Source organism: Artemia sp. Qi Xiang Cuo, chromosome 9, assembly GCF_049724085.1.
Source record: "Artemia sp. Qi Xiang Cuo chromosome 9, ASM4972408v1, whole genome shotgun sequence".
NCBI lineage: Eukaryota > Metazoa > Arthropoda > Branchiopoda > Anostraca > Artemiidae > Artemia > Artemia sp. Qi Xiang Cuo.
Window position 1 is genome coordinate 33,118,826 of NC_142802.1, and position 26,651 is coordinate 33,145,476.

Below are 26,651 nucleotides of genomic sequence, written 5' to 3' on the forward strand. Positions count from 1 at the left end.
AGGAAAATATGTCTTTTTTATGGATTCAAACAACTATGTTGTGCAGCTTGTATGTGAAGAAAAGACCACCTTAAATAAAAAGATATTTTGCTTCTAATGATACAGCAGAAAATGAGGCTCAAACTAAAATTAATGTTTATTTTTTAGTGTGAGGACTAACTGCATGTTTTATCTAGGCTAGATGTCTTGACACTATGAAACCTGGGCAGCAATAGTCTTGACCAAAGAGAAGGGAAACAGTAAAGAAACCTAGATTTTTTTGCTGAGACACACTACCACAAAACACTAGACCATAGTACTGCCGCTGCTTTTGGAGCATCCATTATGGGCATTAGGCCAATTGGTTTTTTTTTTTTATTTAGTTAAGTAATGCTATTTTGCGTATCTATATGGTAGCTTTTATTCCCAATTACAACCATCTTAAAGCACCAAATATCCTCTGTTGTTCAGTTTTCCTGTGTCAATAGAATCGTTTATATTACGTTTAACCTATCAAAAGTCTTCAAACCACAAAATTAAAAAGATATACTACCACTTGTTCCTTTTCTTCATTTGCTTGCTTCAATTTCTCTTCAAGGCTTTTCTTCCACTTTTCAGCTTCAAGCTCGTTTTCTTTTAGTCGAGCTTTCATATCTGCTTCCCATTGCTTGCGAAGGTTTGCCATTTCTAGAATATCGAAAATATTTTTATAGCAGTAATCAAGAAGTAGAAAAACTTTTGGTAAATACGTACATCATTTTAGACTAACAGCTTATTACTTGAAGGCCTTATTGATTAACTATTATTTTCATAAATAGAAAAGTAAAGGGAACAGGAGACTGATTAGAAGGAAATATGAGGTGCTTTAACATGTGTGTAAAGAAATTGCAAACTCCAAGATCAATGATAGAGCAGGGCCAGCTATCGGAAGAAGAAAAAATCAAAACAGACAAATAAAATTTGAAATTCAATTAAAATACAAACATAAAGTAAAACTGAAGCAAAATGGGCGTAAAAGTAATAAATCATTTATTTTTATTAGATGAGTAAGAAAAAAATCCAAATTATTATAGATATATCTTCTTGGCTTTTTCTTTCTACAATTAGCCAAGTCTTGACGTCTACTGCAAATTACTTGATTTTCAATTGAAAATCAACGAGGTCGAGGCCGAAGGCCTCGACCGAGTCCATTAATTTTGAATTGAAAATCATGTATTTTGCAGTAGGCATCAAGACATGGTTGTAGAAAGAACAAGCCAAGACAGATAGTCCAAGTAATTGAGGGGCAAATGTTTAAATGGCTGCACGGGTAAATGGCGGAGTAAGTATGCCTCTATTATTGGACAAATACTTGTTTGTTAGTTTTTGGAAAGGCACGCCAGGCTGCCTAGAGTCTCAAGCAGGTTGACCAAGAATCTAAAATTGACATAGGGCCGTTAGATTGCCTGGAATGAGAGGCAAACAAGGCACGCCCGTCTATCTTCGGCAAACAATTTTCGTCCATAAAATAACGTAGCGTCTAGACCGTTCCGTTTCTTGGTCAGTCCTTGGCTTTATATTGTTATTAAATAAAAAAAAAGTTTTTTTTAACTGAAAGTAATGAGTGACATTAAACTTAAAATAAACAGAAATTATTCCGTCTATGAAAGGGGCTCTCCCCTCCTCAACGCCTCGCTTTTTACGCTAAAGTTTTCTTATTGTTTTTAAAAATAAAGTTGTGAGACAGAGTCAAACCTTAGCATAAAGAGCAAGGCGTTGAGGAGGGGACAGCCTCTTTCATATACGGAATAATTTCTGCTCGTTTCAAGTTTTAATGTCTCTCGTTATTTTCAGTTAAAAAACTTTTTTTTCAATTTAATTTCTGAACTTTTTTGAAACCCCTTCCGTCACCGTGACCAGTTAGTTGGACAAAATTAAAAATGCTCTTCTTTTCCTAACTATTAGGAATTTCGTAAATATGATCGCACTAATATATTCTCCTGTTCGCTGGCTACAGCCTCAGGGGTGTAATCGCCTCAGTTTATCGCTAATTCTCACCCTGACAGCACGTGAACATCGACTTTATTGGAAACAATGGATTGGGAAAAACCAGGTAAAATAATTTTTTTCTCTGCTTCAAAAAGACATAAAATGATCGAAAAAAAATTATTGTGTCAAAATATGGATCATTAGAAATAGACAGGTATTTTTTTATGGCCGAAATCACTTGAAGTATGTGCTTGAGGCTATGCTGAAGTTCTGTCCAATTATCTGGACTGCGCGACTAGGTTTAGAGAAATAAATGACGCATGGCTTGGTTTTATGGTAGTTTGGATGCCATCTACTATCTTGAAAAACGAATATTTTTATCGGAAAATTGAACAGATGTCATTGCTGCTTGTCATTTATTCCCCTTGTCCAGTTAAGTGGACAACGTGACACGTGCTCTTCCAGCGCACGGAAGAGCACGTTTGTTATGGCAAAAATGCCATAACAAACCCTCGGACGGCAAGTATTTTCCCCAACCGTCACTCCCCATCCAGACTACGGCCGCCTCGAGCTGTTTCTGAGCCCATCCCTGCTTTGTCCCCCATTCGCTGCGGTACTTCCAGATACGAAAGAACTTTTATCCCCTTCATTACAGAGAAAATGAATAAAATGCCTCAATAGTTTCTTTTTTGCCCTCTTTTGTTGTTTATTAGCTGATGGTCCTGCCCAGGTTCTTGCGCTCGTTTGCTTGCCCCCCCCTTTCTTGACCAGCTTTTATTGTCTTTAACTCTTTTATTGATTTACTGTAGTTTAATTGCTGACACTTTCTTAGTATCCCTTTTAATTTAAATGCATTTATGTTTTGTGCTAAGTTTAGTTTGACCAGTTTTTAATGCATTTATGTCTGGCTCTAAGTTTAGTTTGACAAATTTTTGCTTTTTTTTAATTTTTTATTGACTTTTTAAAGTTTTAACTATTGACTTTTAAATGATTGTCATTATGGTTTTCTCTATTTCGTTGTTGTTCTTTGCATTTTCAGTGTAACCATTTATTTGTTGTTGACTCCAAACTCCGAATTCGGCCCTTTGTGGGCTTGTGATAGCGATTTTTTTGAAATAAATATCTCTCTCTCTCTCTCTCAGCGCCGCATCCAAACTCTCCTTTTTGTAGGTTCATCAAGACGAAATACCATGCGCATCCAGCCAGATAAACTACTTGATTTCTTCGATGCAATTGGCAGTGACTTGTCAGATATGGAAGTATCTGAAGATGACGATGAAGAATACTTATCAGAAACAAATGGAACAAAACTAACACCACTAAAGACACTCGATCCTTATGAAGTGTCTTCTGATTCAAGCGACCCCGATGATATGCCAATCATATCCCAGGCTGGGCCTAAGACCGTTACTCAACAGCGAGTGATATGGAAAAGAAAACGGTTTATCCCGATCATTCCAGCTTGGTCTGATACTGCAACAGCTGCCAACGAACAACTATCAACACCCTTTCAATACTTCTGTAAGTACATTGATAGCGATTTCTTCGATTTGGCTGCCATCGAAACAAATAGATAAAGTACTCAGCAGAATGTAAATAATCCCATTGTAACCAATCCTACAGAAATGCGCAAGTTCGTTGGCATTCACTTGGTGATGGGCTGCATGAAATTTCCAAGGTACCGATGGTATTGGAGCCCGGCAACTAGGGTTTCCCTCATTGCGGATGCCATGGGTCTAAACAGTTTTATGAGGCTGAGAGCCTGCTTTCACTTGGTTGACAACGAAACTGCCAAAGATCCGAACAACCGTCTCTGGAAAGTTCAGCCAGTTATAGATAGGGTGCTAGCACGATGCCAGCAGCTGCTTTCCCATGAAAATGTTTCTATAGATGAGCAAATGTGCCCATTTACAGGTCAGCTTGAGATTAAACAGTACATTAGAGGAAAGCCCTGTCCATGGGGGATCAAGCTGTATTTACTCTGCAATTCTGATGGCTTGGTCCTAAACTTTGACGTGTATCAGGGAAAGACGACAATCATTCCTGAAGAATACAAGGCATTGGGGGTTGGGGGTGGCATTGTCATGAAGCTTATGACAGGAAGAAAGATTCCAAAAGGGACCAAGCTCTACACCGACAATTTCTTTACGTCAATCCCCTTGCTCCAAGCTCTGAGACAGGAAGGATGGTATGGAACTGGTACTGTTCGCGCCAATCGAATGGCTCGGTGCCCCGTCAAGCCAGAAAAAGAGATGAAAAAAGAAGGTCGAGGAGCAATGGAAGAAATTGTACTAGGTGCAGACGAGCTGGTTATAGTCCGATGGCTTGACAACAACATCGTTTCTATGGCCTCAAACTTGGTTGGGATCGGTGAAATAGGACATGCACGACGGTCGTCGAAAGCCGAAAGTAGATACATACAAGTTCCACAACCAGAAGTTATTAGAAGATATAATACCAGTATGGGTGGGGTGGATAAAGTCGACCACCTGATGAGTTTGTATCGTACCTTCATCCGATCTCGAAAGTGGCCACTGCGATTGATTTTTCACATGATTGATCTAGCAGTCACAAATTCATGGATGGAATACATCAGAGACTGCCAATCCTTATCTCTGGGTAGAAGAGACAAGCTGGATCTTGTTGCTTTCCGGAAGGAGGTCGCCTGTGCCCTAATACAAGCACACACGTCAACACTTCGATCAGTTGGTCGACCAAGGGAATCAAACGTGGAAACAGAAGAGCAAACAACGGTAGGGAGGAAGCGGAAGATCAGCTGCAAGCCTGTGTCTGATGTGCGATATGATGGATATCATCACTGGCCTGTAAATACAGGGGACAAGCACGCCCAGAGATGCAAGATGGACGGCTGCAAGCTAAAAACCACAACTAGATGTCAAAAATGCAATGTCGAGCTCTGCTTTCGGGGCGAAAGAAATTGTTTCAAGGATTTTCATGTAAAGTAAAGTGGTCACGTTGTCCAATTAACTGGACATCTATTTTCGTCATCCTAATAAATGAATTTGAGCAAATCACTTCGGTAATGGCTTACTTATGCTCTAAATAGTAGGTTTAAATCAGGGAATAATTTTTTTCACCTAGGAAAATAATTCGTGACGGAAGGGGTTAATGCAGAATTTTGATTTTGGCTAACTGTACATGAATAATTAGAACAGAGTGTGCATACGTTGGCGTAGGCAGCATCTTGTGTAGAGGGGGGGCAGCCGCTTCTGTGATGGAGGGTGTGGAATTTTGTATTTTTTGCCAGAATAAACATCACGGATGCTTGTTTATTTGTTTTTTTTTGTTTGTTTGTTTTTTTTCCCCAGGGGTGATCGTATTGAACCAGTGGTCCTAGAATATCACAGGAGGGCTCATTCGAACGGAAGTTAAAATTTCTAGTGCCCTTATAAAGCGACAAAAAATGGAGGGCAACTAGGCCCCCTCCCAAGTTCATTTATATCCTAATGCCACCCGATCAAAATTTTGAGATTGCCATTTGCTCAGCATGGTAAAAAAATATAGTAACTATGTCTTTGAGAATGACTTAATCCCCCACAGTCCCCGTGGGAAGGGCTGCAAGTTATGAATTTGCCCAATGTTTACATATAGTTTTGGCTATTGGGATGTATACAGACGTTTTCAGGGGGGATCTTTTCTGGTAGTGGGGGTGGGTGGGTCAGGGATTACGCGGGAGGATCTTTCCACGAAGGAAGTTTTCATGGGAGAAGGGACATTGCTATGAAAGGGGTGCCAAATTTCCCAGCATTATTTTTAAAAAACGATCAGAAATTAAATAAAAAAAAACAAGTTTTCAATTGAAAACTTTTCCACATCAAACGAATAGAAACTGTTACGTATATGATTGTGTTCACCCCCAGTCAACACCTCGCTCTTCACGCTAAGGTTTTCTTAGTACTTTAAGAAGACCTATTTATTCTAATTAACGGCCTTTGTGGTTAAGGGGTCATTTTAAAAAAAATTGGAAAAAATTCGAACTTTAGCGTAAAGAGCGAGATATTGACTAGGGGACCAACCCCCTAATATACGTAATAAAAATATACGTATATAGAAGTTCGTTACGTAAGTTAATTCGTAAGTTGCATATATTTATTACTAATAAAAACGTTCGTAAATAAAATTAAACAACTTAAGAGAAAGACATTTTGCCAAAAAAAACGTAAGGTTAATATGCACACATGGGCGTAGGGAAGAGGGGCAGGGGTGGGCATCTGCCCCCCCTAGAACTTCAGATTTACGCTAGACATTAACGAGAACTTTTCGTATTTTGGAATTTATTGTTGGATGTTACCTGGTAGATGGTTAAAAAACTGGAAACAAACAGAAATTTCCAAATATCGTTTGCGATATCAACATTTACGTTTCGATCTTCAATATTGATTTTCGGTCCGATATATAGATGGGAGACCGGCCCACGATCGGCTGATTTTGACTTGTTTAATTCTCTATGAGTTGATTCAAGCGGTAAGAAGTTGCTGAGCATGCCAAAGCAAAAGTAACTCATTCAACACCACCCTTGAAAAAGACAATTAGAAATACTCCGCCATTTTTCCACCTGGATGCCTCTCTATCCAAGTGGTCAAGAGTGCCAAACCGGGGCCACCGGGGCACTGGTTCAGCAGTCTTTGGCTCATGTTAAGCCACTGGACTAAAGAAAAAGGAAAGTGACCAGGGGATCATTAAAGCTTGCTTTTCGGAAATAAAATTAAGAAAGAATATGGTCAGCATAAAAAACTACAAAATGAATATCATTAAAGTTTAAAAAAAAACTAAAGAGTATTAATTTCTTATTATACATTGACTGATCAACACCAAAAGTAAGCCGCTCCGCTAATCTTGGTGTTCTACCTGTCAGTGGTGGCAGTTTTATTTCAACTTCTGTCTTTAAGACAATATCCATCTCGTCAGTTAGCGTAACGTCTCTTGCTCCAGTCTCTTTCCAAAAGTGGACCTCAAGCTCTTCAGTTGCTACTTTTTCAAATGTCTTGGTTCAAATGTCTTGTGGTCTGAACATGTGTTTATACAGGCCTCGCTCCAGGTCGTTAAAGAAAGCTCCTACACTGTGACGGTTGAAAGCAGTTGTCCGTCATAGGCTTGTACTTTCTGGCGTTTTTACTGATAGAGTTTTAAGGCAATCCATAAAACCACGGTACCAATCTTTACCTGTAATTCCTCCACTGTCTCCACTGCCCTTGCAGTTCCGTTATCCGGTACTTTTATACTCTTAATAATGGCATAAGTGTATGCAAATTTATACGCTAGATAGGAGCTTGAAACCTCTACAGTAGGGTTCTCTGTTACGCTGAATTTGATGGTGTGATTTTCATTAAAGTTCTATGACTATTAAAGGGTGTTTCTACCTTTTTTAGAAAATAAGGCAAATTATCTCAGGCGCGTAACTTTTGATGGGTAAGACTAAACTTGATGAAACATATATTTTTTAAATCAGCATAAAAATCTAATTTTTTTATGTATCTGTTGATATCAAAATTCCGGTTTTTAGAGTTTCGGTTACAATTGAGCAGGGTCGCTCCTTACTTACAGTTCGTTACACGAACTGTTTGACAAAAACCTTTCAAACAATACATTCTATAAAAGCTTTCCAAAAAATATAACTTACTGAAAGTTCAAACTCGCGCGCATTTTAAATGTCAAGGGAGAGCCTTCGCTACTTAATTATTGGAAACTATTTTCTATTTTTGTTGAATGAAAGAAAGAACATTTTATTATTTAGGGATTTCCATTTCCTGGTTGCATTATACTATGATAAACTTTACCAAATAATTCAACTTATTTATAAACCAGAATCTATTTTAAACGTTCAAACTGCCAAACAATAATAAAAACAACGTTCAAGCTGCCTGACAGCGTGTTTTCTGTTTAACTGTATATACAATCTGGAAAAGCAGCACAACCAAACTTATCAATTTGTGTGATGGCGACATGAGTAGTGAGGGGTCAATCTATGTAAAGACATCCGTAGGGAAATTAGCATTGAGTTTCAAAGACATCCCTACCCCTTTTCCTATGACAGCCCTCTGACGTCGCAACACCCCTATCAAAATTCCCATGACAGCCCTGGCAACATTCCCATGACACACACTCCACGGTTTCTGAGACATGCCCTCCGTTTTCCCATAGAATTCCTGTGACATGCCCTCTGACGTCACTGCATCCCCATTTCTTTCGGTCAGCTGTTCCTAGCCCCTCGCACCTGTTTCTAGTTGGCGTCATTCCCACCTTTGGCAAGAGTCCAGACATAATTACTCGGAATGTGGTCGGTATAATACGGAATAATATGGGGAGCCCCTCACCCCTATTTCAAGGCAAGACTCCAAGATTCCACGCCTTACGTAATTATTATGCAACACTGTCATGTGGTACTTTTTCGCCCGAAACCCCCAAAGCGTTTTTTTAATTAACTTAATTGTGGTACACACTTTATGTAAGGTCACATAGTTATTGTGTAACACTGTCATGTAATACTTTTTTGGCCCAAAAGCCTCAAGACATTTTCTTTTTTTCGTAATTTAATTTTTTCGTTCGAAAAACCTTTCATACTTTTTTTTTTTCTACAGTTCTTGACCCCCCCCCCAGGACTCGAAAGGTCATTCTCTTCCAATGGTACAGCGGTCCAAACAAGTCGTCCATGAAATCATATCCATAATTTTGTTTCTGGATGCATATTCTAAAAATCACTTATTGTGTGACAGGTAAAATTCCCCATTTTTTGGCACTCGTTAGAATGATGCGTTACTCTCCCAATTTCATACACCCCAGGAGACATTTGCTCACAAGATATTAATAACGATAAAACGAAAATGTATCGTTTCTATTATGAGGGTTATTAAATTTCACACTATCGCGACAATACGATCCCCCCCTTCAGCATGCAATACCGGAGGAATAAGGTTGACATTAGATGCAAATTTAAGACATATTAAAAGCTTTTAAGGAAAATATCCATTTCTTTTAGCACCTGTTATATTTTCACCTCTTCCATAGGAAAAAAATTCCTTAATGTCTCCACCTTAACTTTTAAGCTGTAGTTAAGCTGTAGCTGTACCCCAAAATGACATTAAAAGACTCCTCCCCCCCCCAGCCCTGAAAAAAAATCATTTCCACCAAGACATTTTTCAGGTATTTCATATTAAAATTATGTCTTTAAATCCCGTATTTTCAGTTTTTTGCAACCCAAGCCAATCATAATGCCCCACAATATACTCCAAACCACCATGGCATTTCACCCATGTGACACCACCCCCATCCTCTGGATGACCTGATATTAGTGGTATATTTAAACCATATTAAGCGGTATTATTGAAAGACTTTTAAGGAAACGCACCGTTTCATTGAGTATTGTTATATTTCACTCCCCTTCTAGCAAAAAAATCATTTATCACCCCCAACCTTATGTTTAAGCTTTAGATTATGCTATTCAATGACAATGCAAACCACCTTGGTAAATTATGGATGATATTAAACACCCCACTGACATCGCTACATCTCCCAGCCATTTATCAACAAAAATATCAAAACGCGCCAAGGGTGGGAAATTCTTGTTCCCACAGATCTGACAAACTGTGGGGGAGTTTCATCTGTGTCTACTCAATCCGAAGACGAAATCCAGCCATCGCCTGCACTGTAGGGGAGTTTGGTCTATGTCTACGGATTGTGAGGATGTAATCCGGCTTCAGCTAGGCGATAAAGGAGGTTAAAAAATAGTCTTGCTAGAGATAATTTAAAGGTAGTAATAATAGGGAAATTATCATTGAGTTTTTACGACAACCCTTTATTGTCACATCACCCCTGTTTCGAGAGTTCAGCTAGCAATATTCACACCCCTGGAAACCCACCCAAGACTCCAGGCGCTAATATTTCTTCTTTATTGGCATGATTCCTAGCGATTTTGGTGAATTGTTTTTCTGGAAGATTCCCAGGATTTCCGTGACCAGGTCTAATATGAATGACGCTAGTGTATCTCGCAAGCTAGACTAAAAGGATTCCATGGGGCTCCAGCACGACCCACACACGAGTGCTGCACATTAAAGGTGATGTATATCTTAAGAAAAGATACCTAATGTGAGATGTTTGAAAATCACCTTGCGAGAAGAGTTAAAAAGTATACTTATGGTTCGGAGCGGAATGGCACTATGACACTGTTTTCATACTGGCACCAGCCCTCCACGTGACATCTGCCCCCACCCCTAGGACATTTTCAACCTATTTTGCCCTGAAAATAAACTTCTGAAATCATATTAAACAATATATTTTTTGAAAACAGAGAAGCCCTCCTTTCTTTTCTGCTGTTTGATACTCTAACATTTCACCTCAGAAATGTTACACTATTACTGCCCCTGTGACAGTAGGAAGGCCATACTAATCACTAAGCGAACAAGATCACATGCCTATTTCTAGTCCAATCATAGAGCTAGAATACTAAGCTAAGTGACATCACCAGACTTCTAGGAATTTAGGATTGGATTTGCGTACTAAGCTATTGTTGAAATCAAGCTACGCAATTTCTGTTTTGATGCGATTTCACCTTGGAATATTGTATAAGTTGATTATACTTCATGCTTAATATAACAGTTTTTTTAAGCTATTGAAGAATAAACACAAAACAAAATGGAGAATATTGTTAACCAACTATATATCGTAAGTTTCATTTTTATGAGTAATTAGTTGAGATATTTGGGTACTATTGCATTATATGGAGACACAGGAAAAGTTTGCTTAATAAAATATAGAATGATGAATAATAGTTTAGAAACAAATTTGGGGTATATATATATATATATATATATATATATATATATATATATATATATATATATATATATATATATATATATATATATATATATATATATATATATATATATATATATATATATTCCAAATTGTGAGGGGGTTTGTCTAAAGCATAACATATATTAAATATAACCCTGCTAGCATTTTTTCTTTGAACACATTAATTTATTTGGATCCTAGGCTTGCTTAGCAGTGAAAATGTCGCTTGATGTAAATTTTAGGTCTATAAGCTATGTGTGTTAACAAGCTTTTTTTTTAATTATAGGTCTATATAGTGGAAGCGTGTTATTAAGCGTTTTTAACTATATAGTCTTTGTTTCTAGAGTTTATAGCATTTCGAAGGTTTTATAATGGGGTATGTAACGTGGCCTAGACTAACAATGAAATTTATCACCACTTAATTCTGTTTTTAGAAACATGATTTCTTTAATGCTTCTTGACTATCTCATCATGGTTAATGATTGTTAAAAAAAAATCTTTATTTCAACTTATTTCAGTTTTTGGTTAGTATCCGATAGTATATGAATGGCTTCTTTTAACTTTGATAAACTCGTTATTATCCAAAAACAAGAAAAAAATTGTATTACATATAATCATAGAATTTTAAAAACATCATCGAGTCTTAATAACAAAGTGTCTTTGCTTGAACTGTACAAGATGTCAAAATATTTATTTATACTCCATAATCTAAGAATAAATATCTTCGATAAAGAGATTGACTTTTAAAACCAGTTCTTTCTTTTGAACTTCAGGTGAGCTATTTACGTTTCGTTTTCATTAGAGTAAAAGAAAATGTATTAATATAAAACAGGGTGAGGGGTGTGCTGGGTAAATGGGGACGAGTTTTTTTTAACTGTGCCTTTTGCTCTACAATAAAAACTATATTTTAATTTCTTTTTTAAGGGTAATTTTGAAGAATGCGCTCCTCCCCCCGAAAAGAAGACCTGGATTGAGGATGGAAACCATTCAAGTCCTTCTGTTATAAAATGTGCCGCACCATCTACATCGTCTATACAAGGCGAGAATGTCCCCACCGAAAATGCAAAACCCTCTGTTTCAATTTTAAATTCTTGGTCAACATGCCTGAGACTCTAGGCAGGCATGCCTTTCCAAAAAACTTAGCAAACAAGTATGTGTCCAATAAGAGAGTCATTCATACTCCTGCCATTTACCCGTGCTCCAGCCATTTGAACATTGGCCTCTAAATTACTTGGATTATCTTTCTTGACTTTTCTCTGTCTACAATTAGCCCTATCTTAATGCCACCTATGCAACCTACTACAAAATACTAAATAACTTCACCTAAAAATCAACGGATCCAAGTGATTTGATTAATATAGATCAGGGGGAGGGGGCGGTAAAAGGAGGTGAGTTATTTTTAACTATGCCTTTTACTCTAATATAGAAACTATAATTTAATTTCTTTTTAAGGGTAATTTTGAAGAATGCTCTCCTCCCCCCGGAAAGAAGACCCGGATTGAGGATGGAAACCATTTACATCCTTCTGTTATTAAATGTGCCCCACCTTCTACGTCCTCTATACAAGGCGAGAATATCCCAACCGGAAATTCAAGAGCCTCTGTTACCTCTATACAAGAAAAAGAACTGCCAGTGACGTTGATGGCCTCGCAAGAAACAATTAATGTGAGTTTAAATTTATCGATATTTCCGCTTAAAATAAGCTCGCTAATGGTTTATTCTCCCAAAGGAAATAAATCCTTTTTTTGGCACTATTGACAACTAAATAACACATTATATAAAATCAAATAGAAAAGTGATATGTGCTTGTCATATCACGTTTGACATAAGATAACACCCCCCTTCAATTATTACATCAAGAGCTACAATTCTAAATCCAACCATATCTAAAAGTATTTCCGGTTTATAACCATTCACTTCAACAACAAGTAATTAACAGATTGTGATATGTGCATGTCACATCACGTTTGACATATCGGTAACACCCCTCCCCCTTCAAACCATTCAATCAAGAGCTACAATTATAAATCATAGCACGTCAAAAAGTATTTCCGCTTATAAACGGACACTTCAACAACAATTAATTAACTGATTTTGTGTAGACTAAATGAATATTCGTATATATCTTAATAACACATTTTATAACGCCAAACAGAAAAGTGATATTAGATTTAGGAAGAACACGCCCCCTCCCCTTGCCCATGACACCATCGCAGGCCCCCAGTGCCGGGGCCAACCCCGGCGGGGGTCCTGCACACGCATTGAACTTAAGGACCATGATATAATTCTGAAGCAAAATGACAATTTCTAATATTATTAAAACATACTGCTGTTTCTCAAGTAAAAAAAACTGTTTCATTAACGAATGGTTCATCTTGCCTCTGCGGACACCATAAAAACAGCTTTCTATCAGTCTGAGTTGTGTCCAATGACAGGAGATGGCCTGAAAGGGATAGCCTAACCCTTTAAGCATACAGAAAAAAAACTTTCGCTTCTACCCATTTTCTTCATGTTTATTAATTTTTTAGTTCTTTTTTCTTACATAAAGAAAAAAACACTTTCGCTTCTCTCCGTTTTCTTGATTATAATTAAACAACAACTGTGTGTGTGTGTATGTGTGGTGATGATATAACATCTACACCCCATTCAAGATAGCTCATAAGTTATACAATATGCCATAGTTTTAAGAATATATTATATTGCGGTGGGAAAGGTGATGCGGTCAAGGGGAAAAATAAGATTTTGGGTTTTCCAAAACAGATAATGAGTACTGAAACTTTCAGGGAACGCTGGACAAAATCAGAACCTACAATGTTCATTTAGGTTGTAAATATGATATAACAGTAATACAAAGGGGATATTAAATTGAAACTCTCAGGATATATATATATATATATATATATATATATATATATATATATATATATATATATATATATATATATATATATATATATATATATATATATATATAGAGTGTTTAGGAGGACAGTGAACTAACCTGATGACACTATGCGTACACAAATAGTAATATTGCTACTGCTTCTGCTACTACTACTTCTACTACTACTACTACTACTACTACTAAAAATACTAATACTGCTACTACTCCTACTACTAAGCCCGTTTTTGTATTATAATATATATTTTTTAAATGATATGAAAATATAGTTCACTAATAATCCAATTTTCGACTCTTTTAAAAATAGGGTTATTTAGGCACTTAGAAAATAAGCTATTTTTTATAGGTTAGATTGGATGACATATCGTCACTAGCTTCTCCCCCACCCAAAGTATCAAGCCAAGAATTATGTCATCTCATTGACGAGCCAGCTTTAATTGAACCGCCAGTGGAGTTTCGTGACAATCAGGTCGCTGGAAAACCGATTATCGACGAACAAGATCTCGAACAGTACGGTAAATTCTTACGGGAGTGTTTTGGTAGTGATAATTTAGACAATATGCCTTCTGAAATTATTGATGACCCTGAATGGTCAGATAACTTTTTAAGACAATATTTCAGTGATGATAATAATTCTTTTGATGTAGACCCTAGCACAGTTGAACAAAGCATAGAAGTTAGTTCAGATCAAGATATGCTAGTGAGTGATTTAGCTTGGCTGAGTACTAACAGCATACACATGTTAGATAATTTTTGTCTTGAGTTAAAAGATATCCCTCTCCCAAAAGATTTAATCGACATAACCCCATTTCAATCGAATTTAATTGAAGAAGAAAATAAATTTGCTTGCTCTGATTGACATAGTCCTAACACGTTAGAGGCTATGTTAAGCGAACTGCGGGATTTCACTCCACACACTAACCCTAGTGATGATGTTGAACAAAGTGGTTGAGGGGAAGGTAGTGGTGACATTTATACTTTTTGTCAATGACAATGTTTGTCAATGATAACGACTTCTCTGTCAGAAGTAGAAGGTTTTCTCTTAAAGATAGCAAATTTTTAATAAACGAAACAATTTTTTTCGTTTATGATAACAAGTTTTCTGTCAGAAGTAGCAAGTTTCTTAACATTAAAAAATTTTCTCATCGAAGTAACAACTTTTTCCTCAATGCTAACAAACTTTTACTGAACACACTCAAATATCTCTTAGAAGTAATAAGTATTTTCTTATGAGTAACAAATTTAACACATACCTTTCGTCAATGATAATAAATTTCTCTTATAAGTTACAATTCTTCGTAGTAGAGATGCCTTATTGACTCCGACGAGTACACCTTATATGGGCATAGAACCACGTGGTTTATGGTTTTTGTCAGTGAGAATGAAAAAACAGGAATTTTGTCACATTTATGGATGTTTTCATGAACGGTTATGTGTGTTGTTCGATTTATTTGATGTTTTTCATGGATTTTCTATTGTTTTTGTCAGTGAGAATTTGAAAAACAGTACTTTTGTCACATTTATGGTTGTTTTTATGGTTTTTGTCAGTGAGAATTTGAAAAAACAGGAATTTTGTCACATTTATGGATGTTTTTATGGCTTTTGTCAGTGAGAATGAAAAAACAGGAACTTTCTCACATTTATGGATGTTTTCATGGATGGTTATATGTGTTGGTCGATTTATTTGATGTTTTTCATGGAAGTTTTATGTTTTTTGTTAGTGAAAATTTGAAAAACAGGAATTTTGTCACATTTATGGTTGTTTTTATGGTTTTTTTCAGTGAGAATTTGAAAAACAGGAACTTTGTCACATTTATGTCTGTTTTATGGATTTTGTCAGTGAGAATGGAAAAACAGGAACGTTCTCACTTTCATGGATTATTGAGTCATTAATCAAATTGTTTCCGAGCAAAGTTAATTAATGTCTGACAGATGACGTTAAGTTAATTAATGTCTTTGATGTATTCCCAGAGAGAACGTTTCCGGGGCAAAGTTTAGATCGCACGTGACAGATGATGTCATGATTGATTGATTGACATGAAAGGGGAACTAATTTGTTGTTTCTAAAGAGAATCGTTCCCGAGCGAATGTTTTGATCTTAGCGCGCGAAAAGGTTTCTTTGTAATTTCAAATGTGAAAGCACAGGGATGCCAAAACAAAAGGAACACACTGAAAGTACGTTTAGGGATTATTTGGGCGAAACCGTTTTAGCCATTATAGGGAATTATTTCGGCGAAACAGTTAGAGACATTTTAAAAGATGATTTTAGAAAAGGTTTTAGAAGAGAATTTAAGGGTAAAACTCTGTGGTCCTTATAATACACAAGTTGTATTTTAACAGTGTCGTGAGGTCCTCTATCCCAAGCCCAAAGGGTTCCGATCCCCCTACCCCAACCCCAAAGGGTTCCAATCCCCCTACCCCAACCCCGAAGGAAGCCCCGGTCCTCAAAGGTCCCCCAAGCTCCCAAAGGGCCCCCGGACCCCCAAAGGCCCTCCCCGGGCCCCCAGGCGCTCACCAGGTCCCCAGAGGACCACCCGGCCCTAAAGGCCCCCCCAGACCCCCAAAGGACCCCCCAGGCCCCAAAGGCCCCCCCTTGGCCCCCAAAGGGTCCCCCTCCCTCTCCCTCCCTCTCCTCCCCTCTCCTTACCTTCCCCTCCCCCACCCTCCTCCCCCTACCCTCCTCCCCTCCCCTCCTCCCCTCCCCTCCTCCCACCCTCCTCCCCTCCTCCCCATCCCCTCCTCCTCCCCTCCTCCCCCTCCCCCAATTTTTAATATTTTATGATACTGACTAAGTTTTAGTTAAGAGTTTCGAGTTTTAGCTTAGAGTCTTAGCTTAGAGTTTTTTGTTAGAGTTCTAGTTTAGTTTAATTTTAGTTACAGTTCAGAATTTAGAGTTTTAGCTTAGAGTCTTAGCTTAAAGTTAGAGTTTGGTTAAGTTTTAGTTAAGAGTTTAGAGTTTTTAGCTTAGAGTTTTTGTTAAAGTTCTAGTTTAGTTTAGTTTTAGTTAATAGTTTAGAGTTTTAGCTTAGAGTCTTAGCTTAGAGTTTTTGTTAGAGTTCTAGTTTAGTTTAGTTTTAGTTAAGAGTTTAGAGTTTTTAGCTTAGAGTCTTAGCTTAAAGTTTTAGTTTGGTTTAGTTTTAGTTAAGAGTTTTTTTTAGCTTAGAGTCTTAGCTTAGAGTTTTTGTTAGAGTTCTAGTTTAGTTTAGTTTTAGTTAAGAGTTTAGAGTTTTTAGCTTAGAGTCGTAGCTTAGAGTTTTATTCAGAGTTCTAATTTAGTTTAGTTTAGTTACAGTTCAGAATTTAGAGTTTTAGCTTAGAGTCATAGCTTATAATTTTACTTAAAGTTGTAGTTTGTTTAAGTTTTAGTTAAGAGTTTCGAGTTTTAGCTTAGAGTCTTAGCTTAGAGTTTTTGTTAGAGTTGAAGTTTTGTTTAATTTTAGTTAAGAATTTGATGTTTTAACTTTGAGTTTCAGTTAGAGTTCTAGTTTAGTTTAGTTTTAGTTAAGAGTTTAGAGTTTTTAGCTTAGAGTCTTAGCTTAAAGTTTTAGTTTGGTTTAGTTTTAGTTAAAAGTTTAGAGTTTTTTTTAGATTAGAGTCATAGCTTAGAGTTTTTGTTATAGCTCTTGTTTAGTTTAGTTTTAGTTAAGAGTTTATAGTTTTTATATTAGATTAGGAGATAATAGTTTTATTCATATTTATAGTTTATTTTAGTTTAGTTAAAGTTCAGAATTTATAGTTTTATCTTATTGTAATATATTATAATTTTACTTACATTTTTATTTTTTTTATTTTTTATTTAATATTTTATATTTTTTGCTTAGAGTCTTAGCTCAGAGTTTTTGTTAGATTTCTAGTTTATTTTAGTTTTAGTTAAGAGTTTAGAGTTTTACCTTGGAGTCTTAGCTTAGAGTTTTAGTTAGATTTGAAGTTTAGTTTAGTTAAAGTTAAGAATTTAGAGTTTTAGCTTAGAGTCATAGCTTAGAGTTTTACTTAAAGTTTTAGTTTGACTAAGTTTTAGTTAAGAGTTTCGAGTTTTAGCTTAGAGTCTTAGCTTAGAGTTTTTTGTTAGAGTTCTAGTTTAGTTTAATTTTAGTTAAGAGTTTGATGTTTTATCTTTGAGTTTCAGTTAGAGTTCTAGTTTAGTTTTAGTTAAGAGTTTTGTGTTTTACCTTAGAGTCTTAGCTAAGAGTTTTAGTTTGGTTTATTTTTAGTTAATATTTTTGATTTTTTATATTAGAGTCTTATATTAAAGTTTTAGTTTGGTTTAGTTTTAGTTAGCGGTTTTTTTTTAGCTTAGAGTCTTAGATTACAGTTTTTGTTAGAGTTCTAGTTTAGTTTAGTTTTAGTTAATAGTTTAAAGTTTTTAGCTTATAGTAGTAGCTTAGAGTTTTATTAATAGTTCTAATTTAGTTTAGTTTAGTTAAAGTTCAGAATTTAGAGTTTTAGCTTAGATTCATAGCTTATAATTTTACTTAAAGTTGTAGTTTGGTTAAGTTTTAGTTAAGAGTTTCGAGTTTTAGCTTAGAGTCTTAGCTTAGAGTTTTTGTTAGAGTTGAAGTTTAGTTTAATTTTAGTCAAGAATTTGATGTTTTACCTTTGAGTTTCAGTTAGAGTTCTAGTTTACTTTACTTTTAGTTAAGAGTTTAGAGTTTTTAGCTTAGAGTCTTAGCTTAAAGTTTTAGTTTGGTTTAGTTTTAGTTAAAAGTTTAGAGTTTTTTTTTTCTTAGAGTCTTAGCTTAAAGTTTTTGTTATATTTCTAGTTTAGTTTAGTTTGATTTAATATTTTAGATTTTTTAGCTTAGAGTCTTAGCTTAGATTTTTATTCAGTTTAATAGTTTATTTCATCTCAGTTACAGTTCAGAATTTATAGATCTATATTATAGTCATATCATATGATTTTAATTTAAGTTGTAGTTTGGTTAACTTTTAGTTAAGAGTTTCGAGTTTTAGCTTAGAGTCGTAGCTCAGAGTTTATGTTAGAGTTATAGTTTAGTTTAGTTTTAGTTAAGAGTTTAGAGTTTTACCTTAGAGTCTTAGCTTAGAGTTTTAGTTAGATTTGAAGTTTAGTTTAGTTACAGTTAAGAATTTAGAGTTTTAGCTTAAATTCATAGCTTAGAGTTTTACTCAAAGTTTTAGTTTGGCAAAGTTTTAGTTAAGAGTTTCGAGTTTTAGCTCAGAGTCTTAGCTTAGAGTTTTTTTTTATATTTATATTTTATTTTAATTTTATTTAATAGTTTGATTTTTTAAATTTGAGTTTAAGTTAGAGTTCTAGTTTAGTTTACTTTTATTTAAGAGGTTGGTGTTTTACCTTAGAGTCTTAGCATATAGTTTTAGTTAGAGTTCTAGTTTAGTTTTAGTTAATAGTTTAGAATTTTAGCTTAGAGTCTTAGCTTAGAGTTTTTGTTTGAGTTCTAGTTTAGTTTAATTTTAGTTAATAATTTTATGTTTTAACTTTGAGTTTCAGTGAGAGTTCTAGTTTAGTTTAGTTTTACATAAGAGTTTAGTGTTTTGCCTTGGAGTCTTAGCTTAGAGTTTTGGTTAGAGTTCTCGTTTCGTTTAGTTTTAGTTAAGAGTTTAGAATTTTAGCTTAGAGTCTTAGATTAGAGTTTTTGTTAGAGTTCTAGTTTATTTTAGTTTTAGTTATGAGTTTAGAGTTTTTGGCTTAGAGTCCTTTGCTTAGAGTTTTTGTTGAAGTTCAGGTTTAGTTTAGGTTTAGTTAATAGTTTAGAGTTTTAGCTTAGAGTCGTAGCTTAGAGTTTTTGTTAGAGTTCTAGTTTAGTTTAGATATAGTTAAGTGTCTGGAGTTTTACCTTCGAGCCTTAGCGTAGAGTTTTAGTTTAGTTTAGTTTTAGTTAAGAGTTTAGAGGCTTAGCTTAGTCTTAGCTTAGAGTTATAGTTAGAGTTGAAGTTTAGTTTAGTTATAGTTAAGAGTTTAGAGTTTTTAGCTTAGAGTCGTAGTTTAGAGTCTTTGTTAGAGTTCTATTTTAGTTTACTTAAGAGTTTAGAGTTTTATCATAGAATCATAGCTTAGAGTTTTTGTTGAAGTTTTAGTTTAGTTTAGTTTTAGTTAAGAGTTTAGAGTGTTTTACCTTTAGAGTTATAGCTTAGAGTTTTAGTTAGAGTTCTAGTTTAGTTTAGTTTTAGTTAAGAGTTTAGAGTTTTAGCTTAGAGTCTTAGCTTAGAGTTTTTGTTAGAGTTCTAGCTTAGTTTAGTTTTAGTTAAGAGTTAAGAGTTTTTAGCTTTGAGTCTTAGTTTAGAGTTTTTCTTGAAGTTCTAGTTTAGTTTAGTTTTAGTTAAGAGTTTAGATTTTTAGCCTAGAGTTTTAGCTTAGAGTTTTAGTTAGAGTTTTAGTTTAGTTTAGTTTTAGTTAATAGTTTTGAGTTTTACCTTAAAGTCTTAGATTAGAGTTTTAGTTAGGGTTGAAATTTCGTTTAGTTTAGTTATAGTTAAGAATTTATAGTTTTAGCTTAGAGTCTTAGCTTAGAGTTTTAGTTAGAGTTATTGTTTATTTTAGTTTTACTTAAGAGTTATAGCTTAGAGGTTTATCCTAGAATCTTAGCTTAGAGATTTAGTTAGAGTTGAAGTATAGTCCAAACTAGCATAACCACAAAATTACACAATATTGCATAGAAATACCAAAACCATAGGTTAGATTAGGTTAGGTTAGGTTAGAGGTTAGGTTTCTCCACGTTTAAGTTAGGTTATATTAGGTTAGCTTATCATGAGCGCTCATGATAAGCTAACCTAATCTAACCTGTTCTGGCGAGTATGGTTAGGTTAGGTTAGGCTAGATTAAGTTAGGTTAGATTCGGTTAGGTTAAGTTAGGTTAGGTTAGCCCACGTACGCTTCACTTAGGTTAGCTTAGGTTAGGTGAGAGACAGGCAAAAAGTTAGGTGTATGATTAGGTTAGGTTAGATTAAGTTAGGTTAGGTTAAGTTAGGTTAGGCTAGGTTAGCCTACGTACGCGCGCGTACGTAGGCTACAAATCTAAATTCTTAACTGTAACTAAACTAAACTTTAACTCTAACTAAAACTCTAAGCTAACACTCTATGGTAAAACTCTTAACTCTTAACTAAAACTAAACTAAACTAGAACTCTAAATAAAACTCTAAGCTGAGACTAAGTTAAAAACTTTAAACTCTTAACTGAAACTAAACTAAACTAGAACTCTAAATGAAACTCTAATTATAAGCTAAAACTCTAAACTAAAACTAAACTAAAATAGAAATTCAACAAAAACTGTAAACTAATACTCTAAGTTAAAAATACTAAATTCTTAACTAAAACTAAACTAAAATAGAACTCTAACAAAAACTCTAAGCTGAGACTCTAAGCTAAAATTTTATACTCTTAACTAAAACTAAACTTAACTAAAACTCTAAGCTAAGTCTCTAAGCTAAAATTCTAAACTCCTAACTATTACTAAACTAAACTTCAACTCTAACAGAAACTCTCGTCTAAGAAAATAAGCTAAAACTCTAAACTATTAACTAAAACTAAAACAAAACTAAGTGAGCACTTCAATAAAAACTGTTAGATTAGAATCTAGGGTAAAAAATATTAACTCTTAACTAAAACTAAACTAAACTAAAAATCTAACAAAAACTCTAATCTAAGACTCAAAGCTAAAAACTCTAAAATTTTCACTATGACTAAGATCAACTAGAACTCTAACAGAAACTCTAAGCAAAGACTCTAAGCTAAAAAACTGTAAACTCTAAACTAAAGTAAACTAGACTAGAACTCTAACTGAAACTCAAAGGTAAAACATCAAATTCTTAACTAAAATTAAACTAAACTTCAACTCTAACAAAAACTCTAAGCTAAGACTCTAAGCTCAAACTCTAAACTATTAACTAAAACTAAACTAAACTAGAACTTCAATAAAAACTCTATGCTAAAAACTCTAAACTCTTAACTAAAACTTAACCAAAATATAACTTTAAGTAAAACTCTAAGTCATGACTCTAGGCTAAAGCTATAAATTTTGAACTGTAACTAAGATTAAACTAAACTAGAACTCTAACTAAAACTCTAAGCTAAGACTCAATGATAAACTCTAAACTCTTAACTAAAACTAAACTAAACTAGAACTCTAACAAAAAAAACACTCTAAACTCTTAACTAAAACTAAACTAAACTTCAACTCTAACAAAAACTCTAAGCTAAGACTCTAAGCTAAAAATATAAACTAAAACTAAAATATACTAGAACTTCAGCATAAACTCTAGGCTAAGACTATAAGCTAAAACACTAAAGTCTTAACTAAAACTAAAATAGACTAGAAATCTAACAAAAAATTTAAGCCTATACTAAGCTAAATCTCTAAACTCTTAAGTAAAAATAAACAAAAATAAAACTTTAAGTTTAGTATCTAAGGTAAAACTCTAAACTCATAACTAAAACGAAACTAAACTAGAACTCTAACTGAAACTCAAAGGTCAAACACCAAACTCTTAACTAAAATTAAACTAAACTAGAACTCTAACAAAAAACTCTAAGCTAAGACTTTAAGCTAAAACTCGAAACTCTTAACTAAAACTTAGTCAAACTAAAACTTTAAGTAAAACCCTAAGCTATGACTCTAAGCTAAAACTCTAAATTCTTAACTGTAACTAAACTAAACTTCAACTCTAACTAAAACTCTAAGCTAAGACTCTAATGTAAAACTCTAAACTCTTAACTAAAACTAAACTAAACTATAAATCTAATAAAAACTCTTAGCTAAGACTATAAGCTAAAACTCGAAACTCTTAACTAAAACTTAACCAAACTACAACTTTAAGTAAAATCATAAGCTATGACTCTAAGCTAAAACTCTAAATTCTGAACTGTAACTAAACTAAACTAAACTAGAACTCTCAATAAAACTATAAGCTAAGAATCTAAGCTAAAAACTCTAAACTCTTAACTAAAACTAAACTAAACTAGAACTCTAACAAAAACTCTAAGCTAAGACTCTAAGCAAAAAAAAACTCTAAACTTTTAATTAAAACTAAACCAAACTAAAATTTAAGCTAAGACTCTAAGCTAAAAACTCTAAACTCTTAACTAAAAGTAAACTAAAATAGAACTCTAAATGAAAATCAAAGGTAAAACATCGAATTCTTAACTAAAATTAAACTAAACTTCAACTCTAACAAAAACTCTAAGCTAAGACTCTAAGCTAAAACTCGAAACTCTTAAATAAAACTTGACGAAATTACAACTTTAAGTAAAATTATAAGCTATGACTCTTAGCTAAAACTCTAAATTCTTAACTGTAACTAAACTAAACTAAATTAGAACTCTGTATAAAACTCTAAGCTACTACTCTAAGCTAAAAACTCTAAACTCTTAACTAAAACTAAACTAAACTAGAACTCTAACAAAAACTCTAAGCTAAGACTCTAAGCTAAAAAAACTGTTAACTAAAACTAAACCAAACTAAAACTTTAAGCTAAGACTCTAAGCTAAAAACTTTAAACTCTTAACTAAAACTAAACTAAACTAGAACTCTAAGCTAAGACTCTAAGTTAAAACACCAAACTCTTAAATAAAACTAAACTAAAATAGAACTCTAAATTAAACTCAAAGATAAAACATCAAACTCTTAACTAAAAATAAACTAAAATAGAACTCTAACAAAAAACTCTAAGCTAAGACTCTAAGCTAAAACTCGAAACTCTTAACTAAAACTTAGTCAAACTAAAACTTTAAGTAAAACTCTATGCTAAGACTCTAAGCTAAAACTCTAAATTATTAACTAAAACTAAACTAAACTATAACTATCAGAAAAACTCTGAGATTAGACTGTAAGCTTAAACTCTAAACTATTAACTAAAACTTGACCAAACTATAACTGTAGTTAAAATCATAAGCTCTGAATCTAAACTAAAACACTAAGTCCTGAACTGTAATTAAACTAAAATAGAAATCTAAATAAAACTCTAAGCTAAGACTCTAAGCTAAAAACTCTAAACTCTTAACTAAAACTAAAATAAAATATAAATAAAAAAAAAACTATAAGATAATAATATATGCAAAAAAAACAACTATAAAATTTTAACTAAAAATAAACCAAACTAAAACTTTAAGATAATACTCTAAGCTAAAAACTCTAAAATTTTAACTAAAAATAAACTAAACTAGAACTCTAACTGAAACTCAAAGGTAAAACATCAAATTCTTAACTAAAATTAAACTAAACTTCAACTCTAACAAAAACTCTAAGCTAAGATTCTAAGCTAAAACTCGAAACTCTTAAATAAAACTTAACGAAACTAGAACTTTAATTAAAATTATAAGCTAGGACTCTAAGCTAAAACTCTAAATTCTAAACTGTAACTAAACTAAACTAAATTAGAACTCTGAATAAAACTCTAAGATACGACTCTAAGCTAAAAACTCTAAACTCTTAACTAAAACTAAACTAAACTAGAACTCTAACAAAAACTCTAAGATAAGACTCTAAGATAAAAAAAACTCTTAACTAAAACTAAACCAAAATAAAACTTTAAGCTAAGACTCTAAGCTAAAAACTCTAAACTCTTAAATAAAACTAAACTAAACTAGAACTCTAACAAAAACTCTAAGCTAAGACTCTAAGCTAAAACTCTAAACTCTTAACTAAAACTAAACTAAAATAGAACTTCAACAAAAACTCTAAGGTAAAAACTCTAAACTCTTAACTAAAACTTAACCAAACTATAACTTTAAGCTAAGACTCTATGCTAAAACTCTAAATTCTGAACTGTAACTAAAATTAAACTAAACTAGAACTCTAACAAAAAACTCTAAGCTAAGACTCTAAGCTAAAACTCGAAACTCTTAACTAAAACTTAGTCAGTATCATAAAATATTAAAAAATGGGAGAGGGAAGGGGAGGGGAGGGGAGGAGGGGAGGGGGAGGAGGGGAGGGGGAGGAGGGGAGGGGTAGGAGGGAAGGGGGAGGAGGGGTGGGGGAGGGGAAGGTGAGTAGGGGGAGGAGAGGGAGGGAGAGGGAGGGGGACCCTTTGGGGGCCAAGGGGGGGGGGCCTTTGGGGCCTGGGAGGTCCTTTGGGGGTCTGGGGGGGGCCTTTAGGGCCGGGTGGTCCTTTGGGGACCTGGTGAGGGCCTGGGGGCTTGGGGAGGGCCTTTGGGGGTTCGGGGGCCCTTTGGGAGCTTGGGGGACCTTTGAGGACCGGGGCTTCCTTCGGGGCTGGGGTAGGGGGATTGGAACCCTTTGGGGTTGGGGTAGGGGGATCGGAACCCTTTGGGCTTGGGGTAGAGGACCTCACGACACTGTTAAAATACAACTTGTGTATTATAAGGACCACAGAGTTTTACCCTTAAATTCTCTTCTAAAACCTTTTCTAAAATCATCTTTTAAAATGTCTCTAACTGTTTCGCCAAAATAATTCCCTATAATGGCTAAAACAGTTTCGCCCAAATAATCCCTAAACGTAATTTCAGCGTGTTCCTTTTGTTTTGGCATCCCTGTGCTTTCACATTTGAAATTACAAAGAAACCTTTCCGCGCGCTAAGATCAAAACATTCGCTCGGGAACGATTCTCTTTAGAAACAACAAATTAATTCCCCTTTCATGCAATCAATCAATCATGACATCATCTGTCACGTGCGATCTAAACTTTACCCCGGAAATGTTCTCTCTGGGAATACATCAAAGACATTAATTAACTTAACGTCATCTGTCAGACATTAATTAACTTTGCTCGGAAACAATTTGATTAATGACTCAATAATCCATGAAAGTGAGAAAGTTCCTGTTTTTTCATTCTCACTGACAAAAACCATGAAAACATCTATAAATGTGACATAATTCCTGTTTTTCAAATTCTCACTGACAAAAACCATAAAACATCCAAGAAAAACATCAAATAAATCGACCAACACACATAATCCATGAAAACATCCATAAATGTGAGAAAGTTCCTGTTTTTTCATTCTCACTTACAAAAACCATAAAAACATCCATAAATGTGACAAAATTCCTGTTTTTTCAAATTCTCACTGACAAAAACCATAGAAACATCCATAAATTTGACAAAATTCCTGTTTTTCAAATTCTCACTGACAAAAACCATAAAACATCCATGAAAAACATCAAATAAATCGACCAATACACATAACCGTCCATGAAAACATCCATAAATGTGACCAAGTTCCTGTTTTTTCATTCTCACTGACAAAATCAATAAACCACGTGGTTCTATGCCCATATATGGTGCACTCGTTGGAGTCAATAAGGCATCTCTACTCTTCGTCAATGATAACAAGTTATCTGCTAGAAGTAGCAAGTTTTCTTTCAATGATACCAAATTTTTCTTAGAAGTAACAATTTTTTCGTTATGATAACAAGTTTTCTGACATAGGTAGCAAAATTTCCTTGACACTGACAAATTTTCTTCTTAAAGTCTTAACATTTTCCCTTAATACTAACAAACTTTTATTTAACACACTCAAATTTCTCTTAAAAGTAACAGGTATTTTCTTAACACTAACAAATTTCTTCTAGTACCACCAAGTGTTTAGGGGGGTGTTTGCTTGTCCCATTGCCTGTCTTTCTCGGTTTGTAAGTCTGAATCTATGTGTTTGTATGTGTTTCAAACCCTCTTTGTCTCTTTGTCTGGGTTGGTGTTTGCAAGTACCAGTGTTTGTCTTTGTTGGTTTGTATGTCTGAATCTATGTATCTGTATGTGTCTCTCACTCTTTTTGCTTGGGTGACTGGTTTTTTTGGCTTGCCCTACTGTCTGTCTTTGTTGGTTTATATGTCTGAAGTGCCTTTCTTTCTTGATTTGTATAACTGACTCTATGTATTTGTACGTGTCTCTCACTCTTTTTGCTGTTGTGTCTTAGCGGGTGTTTGCTTTTTCCACTGTCTGTCTCTGTTGGTTTATATGTCTGAATCTATTTTTTTGTATGTGTTCTCATCTGTATAATCCTATGTGTCTGGAGAGGTGGTTGCTCGTCCCAGTGCATGTCTTTTTCGGTTTGTATGTATAAAT

The 26,651-nt window shown here is 34.4% G+C and overlaps 1 protein-coding gene across 1 annotated transcript in view; it reads right to left on the reverse strand.

Annotated features, from left to right (window-relative positions):
• Positions 1 to 26,651, reverse strand: part of LOC148948584 (kinesin-like protein KIF28) — a 288,269-nt gene that overhangs the window by 126,634 nt on the left and 134,984 nt on the right. The window contains exon 11 of the mRNA XM_089094971.1: positions 533 to 666. Coding sequence (XP_088951097.1) covers positions 533 to 666 — 134 coding nt within the window. The remainder of the gene's footprint in view (positions 1 to 532; positions 667 to 26,651) is intronic.